Source organism: Egretta garzetta, unplaced genomic scaffold (genome assembly GCF_000687185.1).
Source record: "Egretta garzetta isolate BGI_Z169 unplaced genomic scaffold, ASM68718v1 scaffold792, whole genome shotgun sequence".
In the NCBI taxonomy this organism is placed as follows: Eukaryota; Metazoa; Chordata; class Aves; order Pelecaniformes; family Ardeidae; genus Egretta; species Egretta garzetta.
Genome location: NW_009258950.1, coordinates 120,255 through 142,294, shown reverse-complemented (window position 1 = coordinate 142,294; position 22,040 = coordinate 120,255). Strand labels below are relative to the sequence as shown.

Genomic DNA, 22,040 nt, shown 5'->3' with positions numbered 1-22,040 from the left:
CCCCAAAGCTCCACCAACTTAGAAAGAATAATAAAACAAGTCTTCTGTGCAATAGGATCTGGGTAATCCACTGCTCCTTGAATGACAGTGAACAACACACGCTCCACATTCTCTGCACCTTAAACACATTAAAATGAGCTTGTCATTTCAACTTGCAGCCTAAAACGTTTCTGTACTCTTACACTATTTTATATAAATACTGACCTGGAAGACATGCTTCAACTTCAAAATAGCTCTTTTTTGCACAAATCTCAAATATTTTTGGGAAGTTTCCCCTACGATGCAAGACAACTCTTATTTAGGTTATAATTGTTTAATTTTTAATTATTTTTTTAAGCTTGGAGATTTGATTTGCTATTCTGGCCTTTAGTACAACACAAAGGGTGAAGGGGGTATTTTGACCTGCTTGCAAATACAAATTTTCTCCTCTCTACCCAAGTGCGGTAGAGTTAATTAAAACTCAGCACCACCGAAGTAGTTCACTCATCTTCCAATATATAGAAAGAGATTTTTACCACACTTCAAATTTCTGTGTTGTGTCTATACTTATCTGATTCCTTTAAAAATTCCTTGGCCCGTCACAACTACCAACATGCCTTTTTTGAAGAAAGCTCTCATTACTTCTTAATGCCACCCTTTCCCTTCCCACAGGTGTTACCATCATTTTAGGATGGGGGAAGGAAGTCTGAGCTCCACTCATTAGCTGAGTCACTTCAAAGTTTCACAAGTCCCTAGCCATTTTGATGGAATACAGAATTATTTAAAGAATCAAGCAACCGGACATTCAACTTCAAACTCCTGCTGTGAAAAGCACTTATTTGCATTTGGCCAGTAAGTGTGAGGAAAACCTGGTAACTACATGTATGTCATATGATACCTTCTACCATCGATAGCAAGATCAGGTGATAGTAATAAGAAATGACAGATTTTACTGATTTATTTTTCAGAAAATGAACACCATAATGAATACTGGCAGCTGTGAGTGGTCTTGCCCAACAGTCTGAACATTGCTATACGTTGTTATATATTGTATGATCTCCAATTCACCAATCAAATACAATGATGCATGAGGATGTGTTATACACCATCTTCTCCTCATAGACACAGTGATCACATGTAAGCCAAGAAGATCCATAGGAAGAATATGCCTATGATAGCTGGATTTCACAAACCCAAATTCTTGCACAACAGGTAAGCAACAGGTAAGTTGAATACCGTGTTTACGTTAGTCCGTTGTACCTTAACACAGTTAATAGTACTTGACAGAAACTAAGCTAATGATTTTAGTAGACAAAACTTAGATGAGAGTAACTATAGTACTATACTTTGAGAAATTGAACTGCTTACCTTGATTAGCTATGACTTCACTCATTCCACTGCCAGTTACTGTCTGCAGAAAAGCAAAGTAACTCCTCCGTAACATTTGTTTTTCTAAAGCAGCAGACTGGTCATTTTCTTCTGCTGGAAGGAGCAACACCTCAAAAATAGCATGAAGTAGTGGCATAAACATCTGTTGCAGAAAAGGTGAAACCTGTGTCTGTGGAGATTGGAAGAGGGTATCAACACAAACAGCTACGGAAATTGAACACTTGGAAATTAAAACTTAAGGGCCTGTTACAATTCTCAGCTTTGATTCACCTTTAAAGTTAGTATTTTCACGTACCAACTACTTATAATGAAATGAATCATATCAGGGTCACCATGAACATTGCTGCATCTGACGCCACCTATTTCAAGTCTTTTGTACAAAAATATCTAGTCCTATTTAGTCTCATTCTGAGTAGGAACAGAAGCTTTTTCAGCATTTCTCAACATTCTGTTCAGACAGACACTTTTCAAATTCCCCAAAATACCCAGGGGGGCTATTGTAGTCACTGCAGTTACAGAAAATGCATCTTTACCCAGGGGGGCTATTGTAAAGTCACTGCAGTTACAGAAAATGCATCTTTAAGATGTTAAAACTGATAGCAGGCCACCTTCTGTAGCACTTGTCTTTAAAGACTGCGTAAAGAAAAAAGTTTGCCTGAGCTGAAATACTACTGGTATTACAGAAAAACCTTATCATGTATGTCCTACTAGCAGTGAGAAATACACGTAAGGGCACTAAGCTAGTTGAATGCTTACGAATTGAAAAAACTGAAGGTGTGTGTTATTCAGCCACACCTTAGAATTCCATGAAGAGGCAACTCAGATGTTCATTTCTTAATGCTTAAGCAAGTCCAGTGAAGAGAAGATTAAAGATAAAACCTTGAAAGTATTTGAGTCTATTGAAGCTAGGATCTTTATTTTAACATATTGTAGTAAGAATGGTACGGTATCATACAAAGTTGAACATTACACCTGAACATGGTATTTGTCCAGTCTTGCTCCTGTGACTTTTTTTTTTTAACCTTCTTTACCTTACACAGACTATTTTTACTTATCTACTCTCATCTTTAATTGCTTTTAGCATAATTTGCGAAAAGGACTAGCTAGAGTAGTGTCTTCCTCCCTAATCTCTGAAATACTTGATTTTTCAAGATTCGTTCTCTCTGCTCTGCAGAGATATTCCAAACAGAGGTCCACATGCTAGATTCACACAGCTGTATTATGGCTCTGTTCTATAGCTCACAAAATTCACTTCACTTTAAATAATTTAATTTCACATTCTGCTGAGAGACTTACTTAAGCCTATTTAAAATAGAGGCTTTACCTTCTCATATAGCAATCAATTTCCCATCCCATTCACAACAATGCAATATTCCTGTGGCAGCTCCAGGGAATGAACCACAAGTAACAGGTTAGTAACTTAATATATTTCATTGACTTTGCATTTGAACTGTTTGAAACTAGGAAGCTCTCAAAGGCTACACTTCAAGAACCTTTGCTAGACAATCAGCTGATGGTCCTACTCTCACTCAATACATCTCTCACCTCCATTTCAAAACTTCCTTATTTGTCAGCCTATTTTGAATAACAATGCATTAAGCCTCAGCATACATTTTGATGCGACACCACTGCATCAAGATCTTGTAAATCAATATTCCTCCCTGTATGTGCATCTGATACTTCTGTATCTCTGTATCTCCTGGAAATGCCATTGTAAGAAATATCCCTGTATGTGCATCTGATACTTCTGTATCTCTTGGAAATGCCATTGTAAGAAATGAGAAAATGCACTTCAGAGTTTGCATAGTTTGTAATATTACCTTAACGCTTTGCTGGGGGGGCATGAAGTTCGTTATGTCAATAAAAAACATAATTGTGTGCTGCAAGTAGTATTTTAAAACATTAAACACAAAAAATTAGAAGCAACATAAAATTCTGACTAATCAACAAAAACTAGTCATTTAATCGCTGCAAGTCCAGCAACGTATGACTGTGGTTGAAGACTGTTTCCCAGTAGCAGCCTTAGAAATATAATTACTTATTAATTGGAAGATAATGTTCTGACACATTGCTAATTTTCTGGAACGAGTAAAGATAGGCGGTATCAGCAACACTTTGACCCCGAAAAGCTTATGCAGTATCATACCTTAAACTTAGCTGTTATTTGGTTTATAAGAGGAATGAATTCTTGAAGATCTTTTGCTTCACAATCTTTAAGCATGTGTTCGGAGGCAGAAGGAATGAACGGAAGAACTTCTTCCTCTAGGCAAATAATCATGCGGTGAAGGAAAGTGCGGACACCACTTCTCAGGACTTCCTTTTGTAATGGACAACTGAGAGCTGGCAAAAATGTTTGTAAGCAGTCCAGATAAACCTCTGAGCATCCGCATTGTTTTACAGTTTGCTTATTGCTGAAAGCCTTGCTGGTTCGGCTGTAAAAGCAATACACTAAGTTTTATATATGCTCATGTTCCACTACAATGAAGCAGCAGTTAACACTGAGAACAACATATGCTTTAAAACCCATGCACTAAACTAGAATATTGCATTTTATGAAATGGGAGCCAAACACTGGAAGCAAACAGAATGATTTGATATGAAGTAGCTACACTTTGACAGTTTTTGGAGAATTTAATTCTAACAATTTACAAACAACATACGATTAGGATAGCTCCATACAATTCTTTGAGGAAGGGAATAGATGACAGTGCATTAGGAGCTTGCTCAATATTCTCTGTATCCACACCCATCGCAGCCTTTCCTAAGGGGACTTAACTCATCTTCTGGGCTACCATAAGAAATTCTACAACCACTGATGATTTTCTAGGTCAATAAAGCACAATTAGAAACTCAGCCCCTCCTCCCAATAAATCCTTTATATTTCCCTTTTACTCAAACCAGAAACACACACAGAGTCACTGTGCTGTACCTACCTAGCAAACCCAACAGCATGATTGAGGCAGTCAGCCAGTGCCATCTGTCTGTCCTCATCTTGTGCCATCATCAGTTTTTCTAACAATACTTTGAACTTCTCCATCAGTGGAGTCAACAAATTCCTCATTAGAACTTGTTTTCTTTCTGCAGAGTATTCGCTGTTAACTATTAATACTCCAGCTGTTTCATAAATGAAAAGTTGATCATCACTGCTTAACAGAGCCTGGTAACCATTTTCCTAAAATGGAAGATAACAGGCATAATTCACTAAGTGTCCTTTATCAAAGTTGTCTTCTCAAAGTTTAAAGATACTACTCTTCCTTTAATCATACCTAAGTAATCTCTATAGTACATTTACAATAATTTTATTCTCTTTCTACTTAAGTAGAAGTGTCAAGTACGGGTAAAAATATGGTTGAAGGAACAACTATTTTTATACAATTCAGCCTGTAGAGACCCCTCTCTAGCCTGTACTCCCAGAAACCCACATAAGCAAGATTATTAAAATTAGGTACAAATGTAAGCATGTGAGTGATCTCGCACTGAAAAAGACAATTATTTGCATTTAAACGTTTGTGTGCTAAGCTTAGAATTCAGTAAGTACTTGGACACAACGATGAATAAGTGCAAGCCTTATTACAAAAACCTGCTGTAAATACTCACAGGAGGAGAAAGTTCCAGCAGGTCTTGTATTCTATTCAGAACATCTTCAATAAAGGGGTTCATTTGCTTACTGAAGTAAAACAGAAGTACATAACGCTATTTAGAAGCACACGCATTTTTAGAAGTTTCCTGGTATTTTAATTAAGATGTAAAGCTAGACACTAAACTACTTTCTCAATATAGAACACCCCGTTAAATATCAAAGCACTGTTGCAGAAAAATCTGGCTTCTGGATATGGTGCTTGTGGCAGGCCAAATAGATAGATGGCACAGTGGGAAATAAACATTTCTTTCTTTCCCTCAGTTTTTTTAAACCATGCATAAATAGCCTTACTCATCTGAGTGAAATATTTTCATTAACAGTTGAAAAATAGGATCATTCTGAAATCTGAACCATCTTGGAGCTCCTCCTGCCTCTACAATTAAATACACACCTATGAAATAAGACCAACAGGACAGGACTGTTTGGAAGGCTCTAATACACTGAGTAAACTTCATCAGTATAAATTCTGTAAATATTCAGAATTTGGTCAGTGAAGAGCTACTCTTAGGAGCCTCTAGACCCACTCACTCTCAGCTCTGGTCACTGAGGAAAAGCAGGACAGACATTTACATTGCTGATCAGTTTTAACATCTGATCAAAATAAGCTAAGCATATGTATTCAAGTTCTTTGTTCTGTGACAAATTTTTCTACTGCTACCTTAGTATTACACAATAGGACAAACCCGCTAGAGTACTGTTTTGATATCTTACTTCACTGCAGTCCATTCAAAGCCCAGTCCGTTTCAGTGACAACCACGATGTACAGAAGGGCTATGTATGGTAAATCCAGTGCAATTTGGATAAATTTCTAACAGCTTTACTCACTTAAGAGACTTGACAAATCTGGAAAAGAGGTAAGCTGTTCGACTTCGTACTTTGGGACTTGTATGGCGGAGACCACGGTGATCTAGAAATGCCATCTGCAATCAAGAAAGTATCTCAGTCTTAGAATCCCTGAACAAGGCAGGGAAAAGTTAATCAACAGTTTAAGAAACCCAGCTTCTTTAGCGACCTTCAAAAAACAAGAAATTTCCCAAGTCCAAACAACTTATCTAGCTGAAAATGTAAATGAGACGAAACTTACTAGAACAGTTGGAATGTGCTGAGGTTCAACAGCAAAGAATTTTTCATATCTAACTACTGTTTCAAAGAATTCCAGGGTCACTGATGTATGTTGATAGGCACTAACACCAGAAGTCACCAGCTACAAATAAAAGCATTAGCAAGTTAGTACTTTAGCTATGTATAACACCAAACTACAATGTAGGTGACGTGCTGGTAATCAATATGAGCCATTTGAACTGGTATGTTCCAGTCTTTATGAGCATTTTTAAACAGCTCCCACAACACACTTGCTTACCGTTCTCATCATGTCTTGTAAAGCCGTAGCTTTTGTAACATCACCAGAAAAGTGAGCACCATGAGATACAGGAAGAGCCTCAGCCAACATATACAGCAGTCTTATTGCTACTTCTACTTCCATAAATCGTGTAGTCTGGAATATGAAGATCATGTTAGTCTGTAGTAGGTTATGAAATAATCACAGTCCTACCACGTTAGTATTTTCTTTTGAGCCTTCTTCAGATGCACAGCATAAGAAGAACAGATTTAAACTAAGAAAAACACTGTAAGACCAAAGGAGTATTTCAGGATGCTTCTGGAAGACTTTATCCACAAATGCAGCACCTCTCCATCAGAGCACTACCATTTTATTTCTTTTTTACCAGTTTCAACTTGAAAGCTATGGATTTCTTGAAGTGCTCGTTTAAGTACAAAACCACCTACTGTAACATATGGACAAGCCATTCAGCTTCCCTTAAAAAAAGAGGGCTCACTAAAGAGCAGGGTACAAGGAAGCCAGTAACAATAGTAGATTCCTATCTGTATACATGCAACCGTCCTGCTACTCAGGCAACTAGTAATAATGTTTCTTTATTTACATGCATAGTTTCCAGGATTGGTTCTACTCTATTTGGAAAAAAATACTTCACTTTTGTTTGTTTTCCCTATCCAACCTTGGTTTTCTGACAGCAGTAGTAGGTAAAATTATTTGCCACATCTCATAAGCATTTCCTTGAGGTGTAAAGTGAACACCTGTCCAAACGGCTGTTGCTGTGTAAGTGAACGACAAAGATCAAGAAACATTGGTAGGAAAAAAATTTAGCTGCCATTTAAGGTTACTAAAAGAAAGCTTTTTCTTTCTAAGCAGCTAAGTAAAAGATTATACAAAGTCATATTTATCATGAAGTTGTAACAAGCTCATTCTATCCATTGGCTTTGCTTTGCTATGTTCATGTAATGAACACTTATGCTCATTACAAACTCTTGACAGTTACAAAAGGCAAAAAAGCTAAGGGCATTGTGTAAACAAGTTACAAAACCCCAACTTACTGAAGTGTAGTGTTAAAAACTCTGCGGACAGATGCCAGCAGTAACTCTGGTGAGACCTGAGCAAGTCTGTCCAGCAACAGTTTCAACTGTTTTCTGTACTCCACAAACATGGCTTCATCTTCACCCTACAAAACATTCACGTCAGTGAAGTCCGTATTTTCGTGTTTAAATTCATACACAACTGGTTTAGACAATTACACCTAAACAAAAAAATGTGTGCATACAAGAACGGTATACCACACTCAGAGAATTCAATAATGCTCACCCTATGCTCTTGCAACATAACAGCAGGCTCCTTTTTTGGCTGGTTGTAATATGTTGAGATCCACTGTATTCAGTCCAGAAACATATTAAAAAGGCTTTCCAAACTGAAGACTAGCCAAAAGCACAAGAAAGAAAATGCTTTTGGCAAAGCCTTATTGACCCAGTTCTTGAAAATTGACTCACTCCTCAAAGATGTTCTTTCTCAGCATCTAGCTTCATTTTAAAATTGAACTGACAGAAGCATTTATGATGGACTGCATATAGTTTAAGTTAACCTTTTTAAGACTATAGGTCTCCAAAAGGCCTGGAGCAAGAGTCTGTAACACATTCAATCATTACTGCTGGCTGACAAAAACATAAGCATGGGAGGAAAGTGAAATCAAAGACCTTCTGCCTCCTTCAGCTTATTTTTGCAGAGGTTTGACCATCTGAAGTAGGTCAAGCAGCATCTCTGAGTTTAGTTACGCAATGTTTCTCAAATCTTTTCACAAGACAGACATGATGTGCAGAAACACGCACACTCACACTGAAGAAGCCAGCTCAACAGCTATGTTTAGCTAACAGCACAGCTGTATTTGCCTATGAATAGTTCTGCACAAATGCAGCCAGAAATATTCTGTTAGCTGAACTGGCTTGGATATCCTTTTACTATGTTGTTTGATCCTATGCAGACATACCCAGATTAAAAAAACAAAAACAAACTTTCCACATAGGAAAAAAATTCAGCCTACAGACCTTTACTTCCTATCTTCAAACCCTTAGTCCATGAGAAATACGGATTTTAAAAGCATAAGCAAGTTTTATTACGTGTAATTTAAGTTGCATTTGTCTATTTATTTGTAACACAATACCTCATTTTCAAAATTATATTCTTCATCATATGTCAACTTCTTCATAACAGCCAACATGATTGCCTGAGACAAAAACAGAACTGTAAGCGTAGAAGCAGACAAGTGATAAGAAGAAACATTTTAAGTCGTACAGTAAAGGAAACATTAAAGCAAGCATTAGATGTTTACAAATATTTTAAATCCCACTTGAACTACTATATTCAGAGGTTTAGCAGAAGTAACAGTCCAAATTAAAACAGATGGATTATATCTAAACAATACACAGATGCCATTCCAGATTCACAGCATAGATGGCTTGGAGCTCTCACTCTGACATTTTTATCTGGCTTTGCTTCCTGCTTGTAACCTGTGTTGTTTGGTTCATGCTGAAAACAATTAAGAACTAGGCAGAAGGAGCTAAACAGGTTGTCCCAGATCCTATTTTAATAGGGCAGGTCAGCTTAGCCATTACATTAACTTCTCTAATAGTTCAACATCCTTGAAAGGATTTTTGTGGGACAGATTAACAAGCTGAATTAGTTTAGCAAAGAATCCAAGAGTAAGAGCCAGGAACAGCAATCAAGAGTAAGAAAAGCAAAGCCTTCCCTTTTCAGCAGCAGCAAGCTGTCAGAACAGTTAAAGCACTGATTGTGCAATTTCACCTTAGGGACTGTCAGTAAGTCCTAAAACAGGAATAAAGACTTGATCTCACCTCTACTGAAGCCTCAAACTCTAAATGTATCACTTTGATCTTACTAAGCAGTTACTAGTTTGGGTTTTTAGAACTCTTATTTAATGTTTAATACACGTGGAGTACTCAATTCCATTCATGCTTTCCAGGATGGACAGAAATGGGACTGACACACACAGCTAAAACAGGTGTTCAAAAACCTATTATGTTTTAATTTTCACTTTAGTTTAACAGTTTGTTCTGGGGAACCTACAAAAATGTGTATTAAATCTAAATATTCCAAACGGACAGAAAGCTATTCTGAATAATTAAAACTGAATCAGAGGCAGACCATTTTTATATCTATTACAACAATAAAGTGTTAGAAGTCCAAGAGAATATTAAGTAGCAACAAGTAACGGAGCAGGACACATTGATATACCTATTACAAGGAACAGGTTCACTGAATATGGGAGAAGACTCAGTAGAATTGTAACAGGTATTTGATCAGCATTACAGAGTAAGTTCTGTAACACCAAAATGGACCAGTGAATTAAACTTAGGATACCGAGGTGAAATTCTTGGTGATCTTGCAGAAGTAGGTGCTTGTAATACTTTGAGGAAGAACATGGTCAAATAGCAAGAACATGATTAGGATTTCCGTTAACACCAAGCACTGGCATCATCTATGAAAAGTTTCTGCTTCTCAGTAAAAAGGAATAGAAAATTAAAATAATTGCAAAATATTAATGTGATAAGCTTGTAGCCAGAAACGCGTAGAAATATTGACTGTGTGACTTCAAAAGCACAACAAACAAGATCTCCTTTTTTCCTGTTCATATAATGAACAAGTTGAAAGCGAGACCTTTTTAGGTGCAAAACTTTAAAGGAATGCTGCTAAGCACACAACTTAAAGCTTAAGACAGACATCAATAAGATTTAGACTATTTCCAAATACTTTCTTATTATGAATTGGATGAAAAAAAGAAAGATTGACATGACTGCTTCTCCGTTTAACACAAATCCCTCAGATTTTGAGACCTTAACACATTCAAATTTTAAGTGTCTTAAGTGCACTGCAGTAGTAATTTGGTTAATCCAGTTATAAGAACGAAAGAGGCATAGTAACAAAAATAAAAAGATACAGTGAAGTTATCAAACTTCTTACTGTGTTACCTCATCCAATTTAAACAAACATTAGACAAAAGTAGACCAAAATAATCTAGACCATAGTTATCCAAATTCAACTTTTCATGTTAGAACAGGCACAGAATTCAGTTTTCTTTGTCAAGGAAAAGGAACCACAGCTGTCAGCTGTATGAACTTACAGAATACCTGCACCAATCTGACCAGTTCAATGCCTACATTGGCATCCACATTTGTGCAGAAGGGTCACAGGAAAAAGAACTTAAGAGGACTGTGCTGAAAAAACCAAACAAGTTTACTACCTCCAAAACTGGACATAAACCTTATTTATTAAACTTAATGCTTTATATATAAACTTAAGCTTGTGCATAAACTCAAACATAGAAGCTTAAACTTAAGCTTAATGTATAGTTCAATGCAATGCTTAACATATAACTGCTTATTTAAGTACAACTGTTGTATTTGAATTGCAGCTTCTTTCATAAGTTTAACTTACAGTACTATCAAGGGTTGAATTTTATGACAACCCTTCCCATACTTCTTTCCAATCCTTTGGAGTTAGGGCAGGTTTTAATAAAAACACAAAGCTTCAGAAAAAACCCCTCTTCCATCTTGATTTCAGAACATTCTATCAACAGTACAGACTGTATAGGAGCTTACCAACATATGCTTATAGGTTGCTTCGGAAGACCAGCTCTAAAATAGCTTTCATCTTCATACACAATTCAATTTAGGTTTACTATTTAAAGGAACAGCTGTGGTTACTTAGCAGAAGATGGAACATACTGTCCTTACTCTTATGTCTTCCCTTTTAATTATTGTTGCATGCACATTTTAAGGCATATAAATACAACATGATTTGTTTCAACAACATAAAAGATTCTGACCCAATGTATTCTTGAAAAAAAAAAAAATCTCTAGTAAAAAGAAAATACTTACCTCTACGTTAGCTTTTTGTTGGTCTGAAAGTGCAGAAAGCTGTAAAATAAATTTCAAGTGTTATTTTTTATACAGTAACTCCTTTATCACTGTCTAATAGGAAAAGATGGGTTTGCTTTTTTTAACAGCCACATGATCTGCAAGTCTTCTTTCCACTTAATGCAAGATTCAACCCAATTCCTTCAGATTTCTAAACACTACAGAAATAACACGACCACAGCCATTAAAGATACTGAATGCTAATTAGTCAAAAAAATCCCTATTTTGCAAGTCAGCTTGCACACTGTATGAGATTCATATATTCCCACAAGAATCAAACTAAATCTTATGTCAGTGATGTTGAAGCCAGACATATTTACTTGTTTCAAGATGTGAAGGTAGTCGTAACAAAAGCCAATGATATTAGATGAGATGTCGTCATCCTCGTGAATTAGCAGTTGCAACATTAGGGCCACTTTTGCTTCAATAGCTTGCAGAGTGTCTTGAGCGCTCTTCATATCACCATTTTTTATCAGTTTAGTCCAACTAGCTATTAATGCTTGCCCCATCCCATTGACCAGCTTAGAAAATCTGGCCAGAAAATCCACATCATCTTCCTGCAAGAAAAGACATCAGATTAAAAATACTAGTGGATCTCACATTTAAATGGCATAAGCTTACAGACTGTACTACCCAGGTCTAGTATGTAGAAGTAAAACCAACACTTGTCTTCTAGATGGAAAGTACAATTGCCTGGTTTGTTTTCCACAGGGAACGGAGAGAGAAAAATTAAAGCAATGCCAGATTTGGCTGTCCTCCATTACACAACAGTAGCTTGCTTCACCTCTTCAGATTAGTTTGTTTCTCTGCTTACTTTACAGCAAGAAGCAGGTTCAAAATAAAAGCAGAAGCACATACCTACCATAAATTTTAGACTGTATAAGAGGAAAATCTTTCTATGGCAAAACTTCAAAGAATTAACAGCTGTAGCTCACTTCAGAAATACTGATAACGAGTAACTTTCAGTACTGCCTGTAAGAGTGAGTTAATATTAAATATTTATGGCTTGCTTTTGCAGAAATACATTGATCAGAATTGAGAAGTGTCCCTAGACCAGTCACCCTAAACAGATGCTTTGCTCCTTACCATAACTGTACAAAAGCAGAAGAATAACAAGTCTTCCTCAGAGAGACTGAGGTAAGATTTTTAGAGGAACATCTCTGAATCAATGAATGCACATTTTTTGCATTCTAATAGGTATACAAATTTGATGTAGGCTTCAAAAATGAAGAGATAAATGCTTTGCAATCTAAGGACTACAGCTTCATAAGGTCTGGTTCATAAGGTCTGGTTCCTCTTTCTCCATGGCAGGTAGCAAACAGCTGTTCCTTAAATACTGCAACTGCCAGGGAATGTGTGTTTGCTTAGTACGTATATTTTTCCAACTTACAGATAAGAATTTCAAGCCTGAGGTCTAATGGCGCAGACACGGAGAACAGCATATGTGCCCTCAGGAAAGCTCTTTCCCCTACCTAATTATGCACAGCTGACCTAATGTCTCACCCCTAAAAAGCTCTACCTTGGCTACAATAGCTATCACAGAATCATTCAGAACAGAAGATTCAAGGCAACAAAACACAGAAGCAGTGTTAACAGTAAGCACAACATGTTTTAGGAGAGGAACAGAGGAGTTACGTGATAACTTGCTTCTAAAATGAAAAACTCACACTGAGGACAAATGAAATGCAGTGTGTTTTAAATTAATAAGGAATATTAATATCAAACTGTTAATTTAAGTACAAGAAAACCAGAAGTGTTCAGCTTTGATGCAGAAGCACAACCAATTCTCCCTAATCATAGAATTGTTTAGGTTGGAAAAGACCTTTAAGATCATCAAGTCCAACCATTAACCTAACCCCCTGTGCACTTAGTTTTATAGTTTTCTGTTCATTTGCTTATTTAAGAACTGTCGGAAACCTATGACTCATTCCTATTGCAAAAAAATCAATATACAAACCTGATCAATACTGAAGAGGCCAGCAGACTGCAATACTTGACATAAAGATTCAACCAATTTTGTTTTATCAATTGGGTCCATTCCCTTATTTACAATTTCAAACAAACAATCACAGGCTTCTTCCCGTAGCACTTCCACAGACATGTGACCTAGCAGCATATTTATAAACCTTCAGAGAAAAAAAAGTTTATTTTTATACGTACACAGTAGCATCATATAGAAGCTTTACATTATTTGTGTGCATATTTACAATGGTTTCTTTTTATAACACAGTTTTAAAGTCTATTGTACTGACTAAACCCAGCATTTCGTACATTTTGAGGAGAACCCAGCAAACTGTATAGCATCTATTTTGGACATTATACCAGCTTGGCTTGCAAAGTCAATCACTACTAAAAAAAAAAAAAAACCAAAACAAACCCCAAACTCCAAACATCCAAGTAGAATTCAAGTCCTTTCTCAAAGATGAGCTTTAATTCTGTTTCACAGAAATACAGTTAGCAAGCCATCAAGTTTATTTTGCAAAGATATTCCACCAAAACCAAAAACCCCCTACCTTTCATTGGCTATTAGGCTCAAATCTATCCAGGATACATAAGCTCCAACTACTTCAAGGCACTGGCATGTCAACTCTGAGTTATTATATTGATAGTTTTGTAAAATTTGGTACCATGATTCCACCAAACTTGGAATGCACTGTTCCCTCATAGTATCTTTTAATAAGGTGTTCCTACGAGCCTCCTATCAATACAGAAAAAGGATAAATCAGTCTTGTCATAGATTAGCATCTTGTCAAATTGCTAGCAATTTTTATCTACTACCAGAAACCACTTGTCCTAGCAAGATAAATAAATCAGAAACCCAAAGAGAGCACACTTTTTCTTGCAAAAAAATAAATACGCTAGTTTTTACCCTTTTTTTTTCTACCACAGTGTCCAAACACTGAAGAAAGGCAGACAAAGGGGAAAAGATGTCTAGGTCATTAAATGGATTTTTGTTGTTAGGACTCCTTAAAACTGGCACTAGAAGAAATTAATATTTTAAAATGAGTCAGTCTAACATTAAATTGGCTAACTCAGTCCATTAGTTTTTGTTTGCCAGCTCTTCAAGCAAAAAAACACATTAACTGAAAACTATGAAATCATAAAAAGCATTAAACAACATATGGCTTTTGGATCTAAACCACCTAAAGTCTCTAAGGCAGAGTTGCCACAGGAAAAAAACATCATCTCTGCATCTTCTGCTCTAATTAAAGAGAACTTTTTTGAAATTTAAAACAAATGTTAATGCAAAATAATAACTTGCCTCTGATGTATGAACAACATCCCGGTCTACCAGCTCAGCATCAACAGCCATCAAAATTCTGAGGTACATATCTACGCCTCGTGGATTAAGGTCAACTACTGATAGAATATCAAAAAAAAACTTGGGCCATTTTGTGAGATATTCAGTAACAAAAAGCAATGCAAAGACTTGGGCTGCTTTGTTGCGAATAAAAGTCTTCTCAGGCTGGGGGTTCAGCATCTGGTAGAAACAAGATATATTATTTGTATACTCTTACTAAGTTAGAGAAGAAACACATATGCTTGTTGATCTCTCTATAGCAATTAACGTACTACCTCTCTTCCTGGCCGAGATCAATAAAAAGCCTTACCTTTCCAGGGATTTTGAAGAAAATTTAGCTAAACTGTAATGAAACAGGGAAAAATTCTCTCTGGGTGATACAGTCCTAGGCCTTTCGTTCAGTACTAAGACATTAAGTGTACTACTATTCAAAGACTAAAAGCTAATTTGTCAGTTTGGCAAGTAAACAGGAACCTCCAGAAAAAAAGTTACAGTCCTCTTGTAGCTAGCTTGTGCATATGCTAGATGTTAGCTTTAAAAATAGTAAAAGGAAGTTTCTAAATCTAAGGGGAAAAGAAAAAACAAACAAACAACTGTCATTACCAATCTCCCTCTCCTCCCCCTTTTCTATACATTCCTAAATGGAACAGCTTGCCACAAAGAGACATTAAAAGCAATTTACTTAATTTCACAATGATCTGCTCTTTTTCATGTTGTATTGTATTCCATTTCCTACTGCTAAGTTTTCTACTAACAAAGCAACTACGTCAATCTCCAGTGCAGATGTGGAATGGTAACTGGAAGATGGCAGGTGTAGGCACAGACTTGTATGAGCCCACTGGACAGTTCTGCTGATTGCAAACTCTTGGGTCGAACTGATACTACACGTTCAGCTACAGTAACTAATTCCACAAGGAAGAGTAGCCTAGTGATGCTGTTCATTCATAAACATCTGCTAGTATTCTAAGCAGACAGCAGTTAGGCCAGGAGGGTCTTAAAAATAGAATTACTGCTCATCCTCCAGACACTCAGGAACATTAGGAATCTGGATTTTACCTCTCTAAAGGGAAACTTTTAATTCTCCTTATTTCACACATAACTGATTAAATCACAACCATTACCTGACCTAAGAGTTTTACATTTAGTAATAAGTTCAAGCACAGACTTCTTTACAAGATGTGATTTAAAGACTTTCTAATAAAGATTAGCACCTTAAAAGCTTTTAACCGTCAGATACAACATATCTTCAGGAAGCCATCTTTAAACTCAAATGACAGATTAAACATTTAGCTCACACTCAATGCTTTATGTTAGCCTACTATGTAAGACTGCTGTGAAGGGACGTACTTACCTGCGCCTGCAGCCATGTTATGAGCGTTTCCCTAATTAGCTGCTGCTGGACTTCAGTGAGTTCAGCATATCTGTAACAAAGCATAATGAGATCCAAATACAACTGCTTCATGACAAGCGAAACATTCAGTAAGGCAAAAACTCTTTTAATATTGCACATAATATTGCACATCAATGTAGATGAAAGGTTCCTAGAAAAGGAATTTTACACAGCTATTTGCATGTTAAAATTTTGAATCAAAGACATAAAAATAAGGAAAAACATTTTGCCCGCATTAATGGATTACATTTTGAGGCACTACTGCCTCCTACATTGGAATAGGAGCTTGAAATTTTGCAGGAAGGCAGCTCTATCAGGGACAGGACTTATGACCCTGATAAAAATGCACATTTGACCAAGGGGAGAAGGAAGAGACATCTGTATATGCTCAAACTGGCTTACACCATGTTGAAGACTCAATAGTGAGCACAAGGAAGTCCTTCACTGATCTGACCTCTCTTTATCATCTGATATATGTCAAAACAAAAAAGCAAACAAGTCATTCTGCTTTACATCATGCATAAGGTCTTGGCAAAATTTGACATTATACCCAGCCCACCTCAAATACTACCCACACAACATGTTCCTTCCCAGGACTAGCTAAGCTGAGAAGACTCTTTGCTAGAGCTAGCTATAGGTTTGGTACAGTTGTCACAAGTAACTATTCATTAAGGTGAAGAAAAAAACAACCCCACTGAAAACCCTCAAAGAAAATAAGAAGCAGGAAAACAAGAGAAAACATACTTCAGGAAGCATGTGACAGGAGTGGAACAAGCAGAGGAATATGGACAATGAGGTAAAATAAGGTAAATAAAATCACAGGAAGTTAAGTCTTTCATTTCTGCTTTGATACATAATTGTGAAAATCAGTCTCAAAATACATCTTATTCCTATCTAAAGACTGGCCCACACGCTCAGTGTATTGCAACCAGTCATGATGATACTGCAAGAGGCAGACAGCTCTGCCATGACTCTGCCATGATGTTCAAGTCTAGACCAAAGGAGCCCAAAGTGTGAAAAAAAATATAGTTCCATGCAATGAAATATATTATTTCAAAGTATTTTTTCCTAAAATTACGATTCTATGAAAACACCACTCTGTGAAAGGACTACTTTCTCTTCACATCTCTGCCATGGTTATTGAATGAATAGGGCTTTGTCTGAAGTCCAGGACTCTGTGCTGAGCAAGGCTGCTGCTTGCAGTACTCTCTTCCGCAAAAAATCAGATAGAGTAGAGAGTAAGGCTTGAATCTCCAGAAAGGAATGACTAAGTTTCAAGCAATCCTTGGTAATTGGGTCTGTGTTGGGCCATACACGGGTGTTAAGACTAGCTAAGTAGAGCATGCTGCTCAAAACCCAGCAGCTGCTCAAAACCCTCTCCCAGGAAAAGGTGAAGAAATACAAGAAAGTCCTCCATACCTGATTAAAGGCACCTCATCAACCACACCAAGATGACATACCATTTTAAGTTTCTTTGCAAGCAGAACAAAAAGGGAAAATTAAATGGATGTGTATGGCTGGTGTCAAGAAAGACTACTCACTTGAACTTAATTTGATGTTCCAGAACTTGAAAGCAAAAGAACTTAATGTGATCATCACTAGAAAAGAAAAGAAAATTCTGTTACTAGTGGCAATACAGTACGCTTTGCTGGGAAGAAAAAAAATTCCTCAAATATTACAACCAGCTCATCCCTTTGGCAAATCAAGAATTACTGTGCGCAAGAGAAAAATGCTACTGCTATTACTTCAAAGCAAAAATGATAAATACTTGAGCAGTTCATTTGGTAAAATTGAGCAACTGTTAAACTAGTATTTATGTTTGATATTATTTAAACTAATATTTATGTTTGATATTATTTAAACTAATATTTATGTTTGCTATTATATTTTTCTCTATAGCCACCAATTCATTGTGCTTTGATTTCAGTATTGAATATACAAAACTACAATACCTATTGTATCCTGCCTTTATAAAAATCTGTCAGGCTTCAATAATATGTTCGGGATCCATTAGTACACTAAGTGCAAGTTGTACATTGTGTCTCAAAGAGCAAAGCTAAAGACAAACTGAGGTATGGATTCGGAAGGCATATTCCACATGCTATATAATCTACATGAGTTTTTTTATCTTATTATCTAAAAATTGTAACAATCAATGTATTTTGGTAAAGATTATAAAGTGCTGTTTTCAAATCTTGTGTGGATTTGTTAATTACTGCATTCTCTGCTGGAGTCAGAAGTTTTGATAAATCATTTACAAAAAAGCATTTACTGTAAATCACTGTGGTTATTCAGTTTCCTTCCAACCTAAACTATTCTGTACTACAGCAACAACCTAGTGTTTGAGGTCTAAATACACAACTTTGTGCAAAAGTAGTGGTGACTACGCACTCTTTGCATCTGGAAAACCGGGATGGCCTACTCCACAAAATAGGGGCAAGGAACTACTCCTGAGATTACTGCATATAAAGCCTATAGTCTCACAATAGGAAATTTTCAGCACTCCTCCCCGAAACGTATCACTAGAACCCATTCTCTTCCCCTGGATTTCATAAAGCAGAGTTCTTTAGGCTACTAAATTAATATGCAGTTTTATTTATACATTGCTCTTCCTTAAAAGGTATTATACAGATGCCACAGATCAACTATGACACCAAAAATAGCAGAAGACCATATTAATTTTCAGCAATGTACCATCTGCCTATTATGCTGTAGAGCTAAAACCAGACCCAAGCATATTACTAATGAAAATTAGCAAAGATTCTTATTCACCTTACCTGTATATACTCTGAGCTAATGCTTCTGCGCAGACTTGCCAAGCATCCTGAGATATCTTCAGCTGCTCAAAGTAGGCTAGTGCCTGAAAACATCCAAGTAAGTTTCATTGAAAAAAAACCCAACAAACAAACCACACAGCAAGACATCTCATTCACACTTAGACTCACATTTAAATAGCTTTCCTTCAAAAAACCAAACTATTTGGATACATCCAAGTATTTGTATGATTCCCTAATTACCATAAAGCAAGAGTGTTTCTTCAAATGCTAACATCATAGGTACCCATTTCCACTTTACGTTCAATATAAAGATTTTTGTTACTAGAACATAAAAGTCAGAATCAGAAGTGTTGAGGTTAGAAGGGACCTCGGGAGACAGGGCTGACTAGAGGAAGTTGCTCAGGGCCTTTTCATTTGGGTGGAAGTTCACATCCAAGTTGAAATTCCTTCCACAAATTCTAAAGAGAAAGTGATTTAGATTTTTCACTGAAAACAACTCACTGCTTTTGTTGCACCACTTCGGCTGTATTCTCCACTTCAAACTCAAGAAACACTCAAACACTGATCACCTGGCAACTGCCAGTTTATGAATTCTACCAAATTTTAGATATCAAAGTTGCTTATCAGAACTTCTAAGTAGCTTTTGACAACAGTTAACTTGATCTCATTGCTTTAAGATTTAGTGTGGCCTGTTATACAAAACAAAGTAACTTTTGAAACAGAGATGAGATCAACATTATTTCAATTCTACGAATGCAACTATTTCAAGAGGGGTTTTCAGCTGTTGGGGTTTTTTTGGGGTTGTTTTTTTGCATTAGTTCATAATTTTTTCAACTCAAAGCAATTACCCAGTGAGTTCAAGTAGGTTCTTAAAACTAGAATTCATTTCCTGTAGGCTGTACTGGTAATTTTCTTATACTTTAGAGTTTTTCTAGAAATTGTTTGATACTTCCTTTTTACATCTTACATGATTAGCAAAAGGTCGCTTCAAAATTAGGCAGACTGCATAGTTAAAAGGTCAATAAATCCGTAAGTTTCAGATTTTGCAGACATACTCTATTAACAGAACACTAAAGATTAGCTATATCCATCCTTTCAAAAAGGCCAAATATCCAGAACCAACATATTTAACAGGCTGCTTAGCAATATTAGGCTGCAAACTACATTTTTAACTCTCTTATACATTCCAGGATTTTTTCATGAACACAAAACTAAAGTATTAACATCTTCATTTCTGAAAGATTTTACTGGAGGTTATCTGGTAGACAGTTGAATCAACTTTGTAATCAATCAGCAAGCAGAACCCAAACACATCTAAGAATAAAAAGGGCAATTGCAAGCAACTCGTTGTTAGTGGCTGCTTTTCATTCTATGGGAACCTACATAAGGAGCTGAGCAACAAGTACAAAGAACTGAAAGGACTAAAAAAAGTCAGAGCCCAGAAAAACAAATTCTATGCACATTAAGCGTATTTCCATAGAATTGGTGACACATGACCCTCAGCTTACATGCTTGCGACATGACTTTGTTTTGTACTTGCCACCACAAATTCTATGTCTTGGTTAACAACAAAAAAAGAACAAACCCACAACACCCCTCAAGAAAATATAAGACTTTTGCACTGAAACAGCACCCCAATTGTTAGAGAGATAAGCAAGTTAATTACATACTCTTTGTCTGAAGTCGGCATCAGCATTTGGGTTTAGCCCTAAAAGGGCTTGTTCATCCATCTCTGTTGCTATACTCTTTGTTTCCTACTCCTAACTCGTTTGCCCACTTCTAGAGGGGAAGCTACAATCATCTGCAAACAGAGAGAGAAACTTTATTTGCTCAGCAGAACAACAAAAATGAAAAGCAGGACAGCAACAACCACAGAATTTTGTCCACAAACCTCACACGCAGTTTGTACTCCACCAAAAACATGAATGTGCCTACTTTGATACAGGTATCAGAATTGTAAGTCCTTTAATCAACTTTTAATAGTACTAAACTTCATATTGAATAAGGAAAATATTAAGTATCCCTATATTTCAGTTCTCTTGAAAAGAGCTAATACCATCTTAATTAACAGAGAAATGGCACAATGTGTACTGTTCAACTGAAAGGCTTGAACTCAAATTACAAGCATGCAGAGAAGGTTTCTGCAAGATATGACATAAGCATAAATCTGCTACTTAAATGATAGACTGCTGTATTTTTCTCCCACCACAAACTTCACAACTGAAAAAAAAAGTCTCTATTCATCAGTAATATTGTTAAGATGCCTCATAAACCCATTTATGAAGTATTTCCCCTAGGGGGGCAAAGCCACTAGGAGGTCTTTCTTCTAAAGCAAGCGCACACAGGAGAAGTATCTTAGAAATTAACCACAAAATACATCATACTGAGTTGTTAACAAAGCCTTCTGTTCCTACTAATGGGTGCTGACTTACTAGGAATGATTTTTATTTAGAAAATTCAGTGTAAGATTAACAAGCAAGCTAGACAAATGTTCTGAATCTGATGCGCCTCTACAGGCTGTTCTCCAACGCTCTGGTAAAACACAGTGGATTAAAAATAAAAAATTATTTCTCAAATACTAGGATGATGTTAAACAGCAAGAGGGGACAAAAATCCATCTACGCTTCAAAGTCCATCTGTGTGTTGTGGTGTCCCCCCCCCCCATGGTAACATAGTTAATTAGGCCTGAAATAAGGCCTTGTTACATAAGTATGTAGGAGGTAGGGGAAAGGAAGATAGACAAGAGGAAGAGATGAAATACAAAGGACTGTGGTTTGAAGCTGCCTTCATGCCTATAGGTAGAATTTGTGATTTCTTAGTATTGCGTGTCTTGTGCATGCTCTACTGTTCACCCTCCCCCACTGGAAGAAAGGTGGCACAGTGACAACTGACAGCAAGCATGCCTGAAAAGGAAAGCCCAAAATTTAACATGGTAACAGACTTCATTTCTGTGAAACTCATTGCAGAATACACTATAACAAAATGAATCATGAAAAGCAATTTAATAAGTAAAATTGAGTTCGTACCAAAAAACCTGCAGGCTGCAGCAGTATAGAAACCAGAAAATCTGGAACAAAGCGATGACTCGTGGCAAAACAAGCTTCACACACTGCCTTACGACACAGAGCAATCCTGCTCAGGGTCAAAACCTTTAGGGATTAAAGTTGCCCTGCTGAGTCTTCTCCCTCTGCATCCCCAGCTTGTTTTCCCCACAATCAACATTCAAAACAGCCAGATTAAAATAAAGGTAAATTGCTGTGCAATTTTTTTTTTTTTTTTTTTTTT

At 36.6% G+C, this 22,040-nt stretch overlaps 1 protein-coding gene across 1 annotated transcript in view; it reads right to left on the bottom strand.

The window, feature by feature from the left end:
- XPOT (exportin for tRNA) overlaps positions 1-22,003 on the bottom strand; it is a 27,615-nt gene extending 5,612 nt beyond the window's left edge. Inside the window, 20 exon segments of the mRNA XM_009634299.2 lie at positions 3-118; positions 1,348-1,537; positions 3,515-3,800; positions 4,302-4,540; positions 4,966-5,035; positions 5,834-5,928; positions 6,093-6,212; positions 6,369-6,503; positions 7,390-7,524; positions 8,515-8,577; positions 11,249-11,287; positions 11,608-11,844; positions 13,245-13,413; positions 13,801-13,985; positions 14,550-14,768; positions 15,940-16,009; positions 17,520-17,576; positions 18,756-18,838; positions 20,426-20,556; positions 21,782-22,003. Coding sequence (XP_009632594.1) covers positions 3-118; positions 1,348-1,537; positions 3,515-3,800; positions 4,302-4,540; positions 4,966-5,035; positions 5,834-5,928; positions 6,093-6,212; positions 6,369-6,503; positions 7,390-7,524; positions 8,515-8,577; positions 11,249-11,287; positions 11,608-11,844; positions 13,245-13,413; positions 13,801-13,985; positions 14,550-14,768; positions 15,940-16,009; positions 17,520-17,576; positions 18,756-18,838; positions 20,426-20,485 — 2,568 coding nt within the window. The 5' untranslated portion in view covers positions 20,486-20,556; positions 21,782-22,003.
- Between the last annotated feature and the right edge of the window lie 37 nt (positions 22,004-22,040).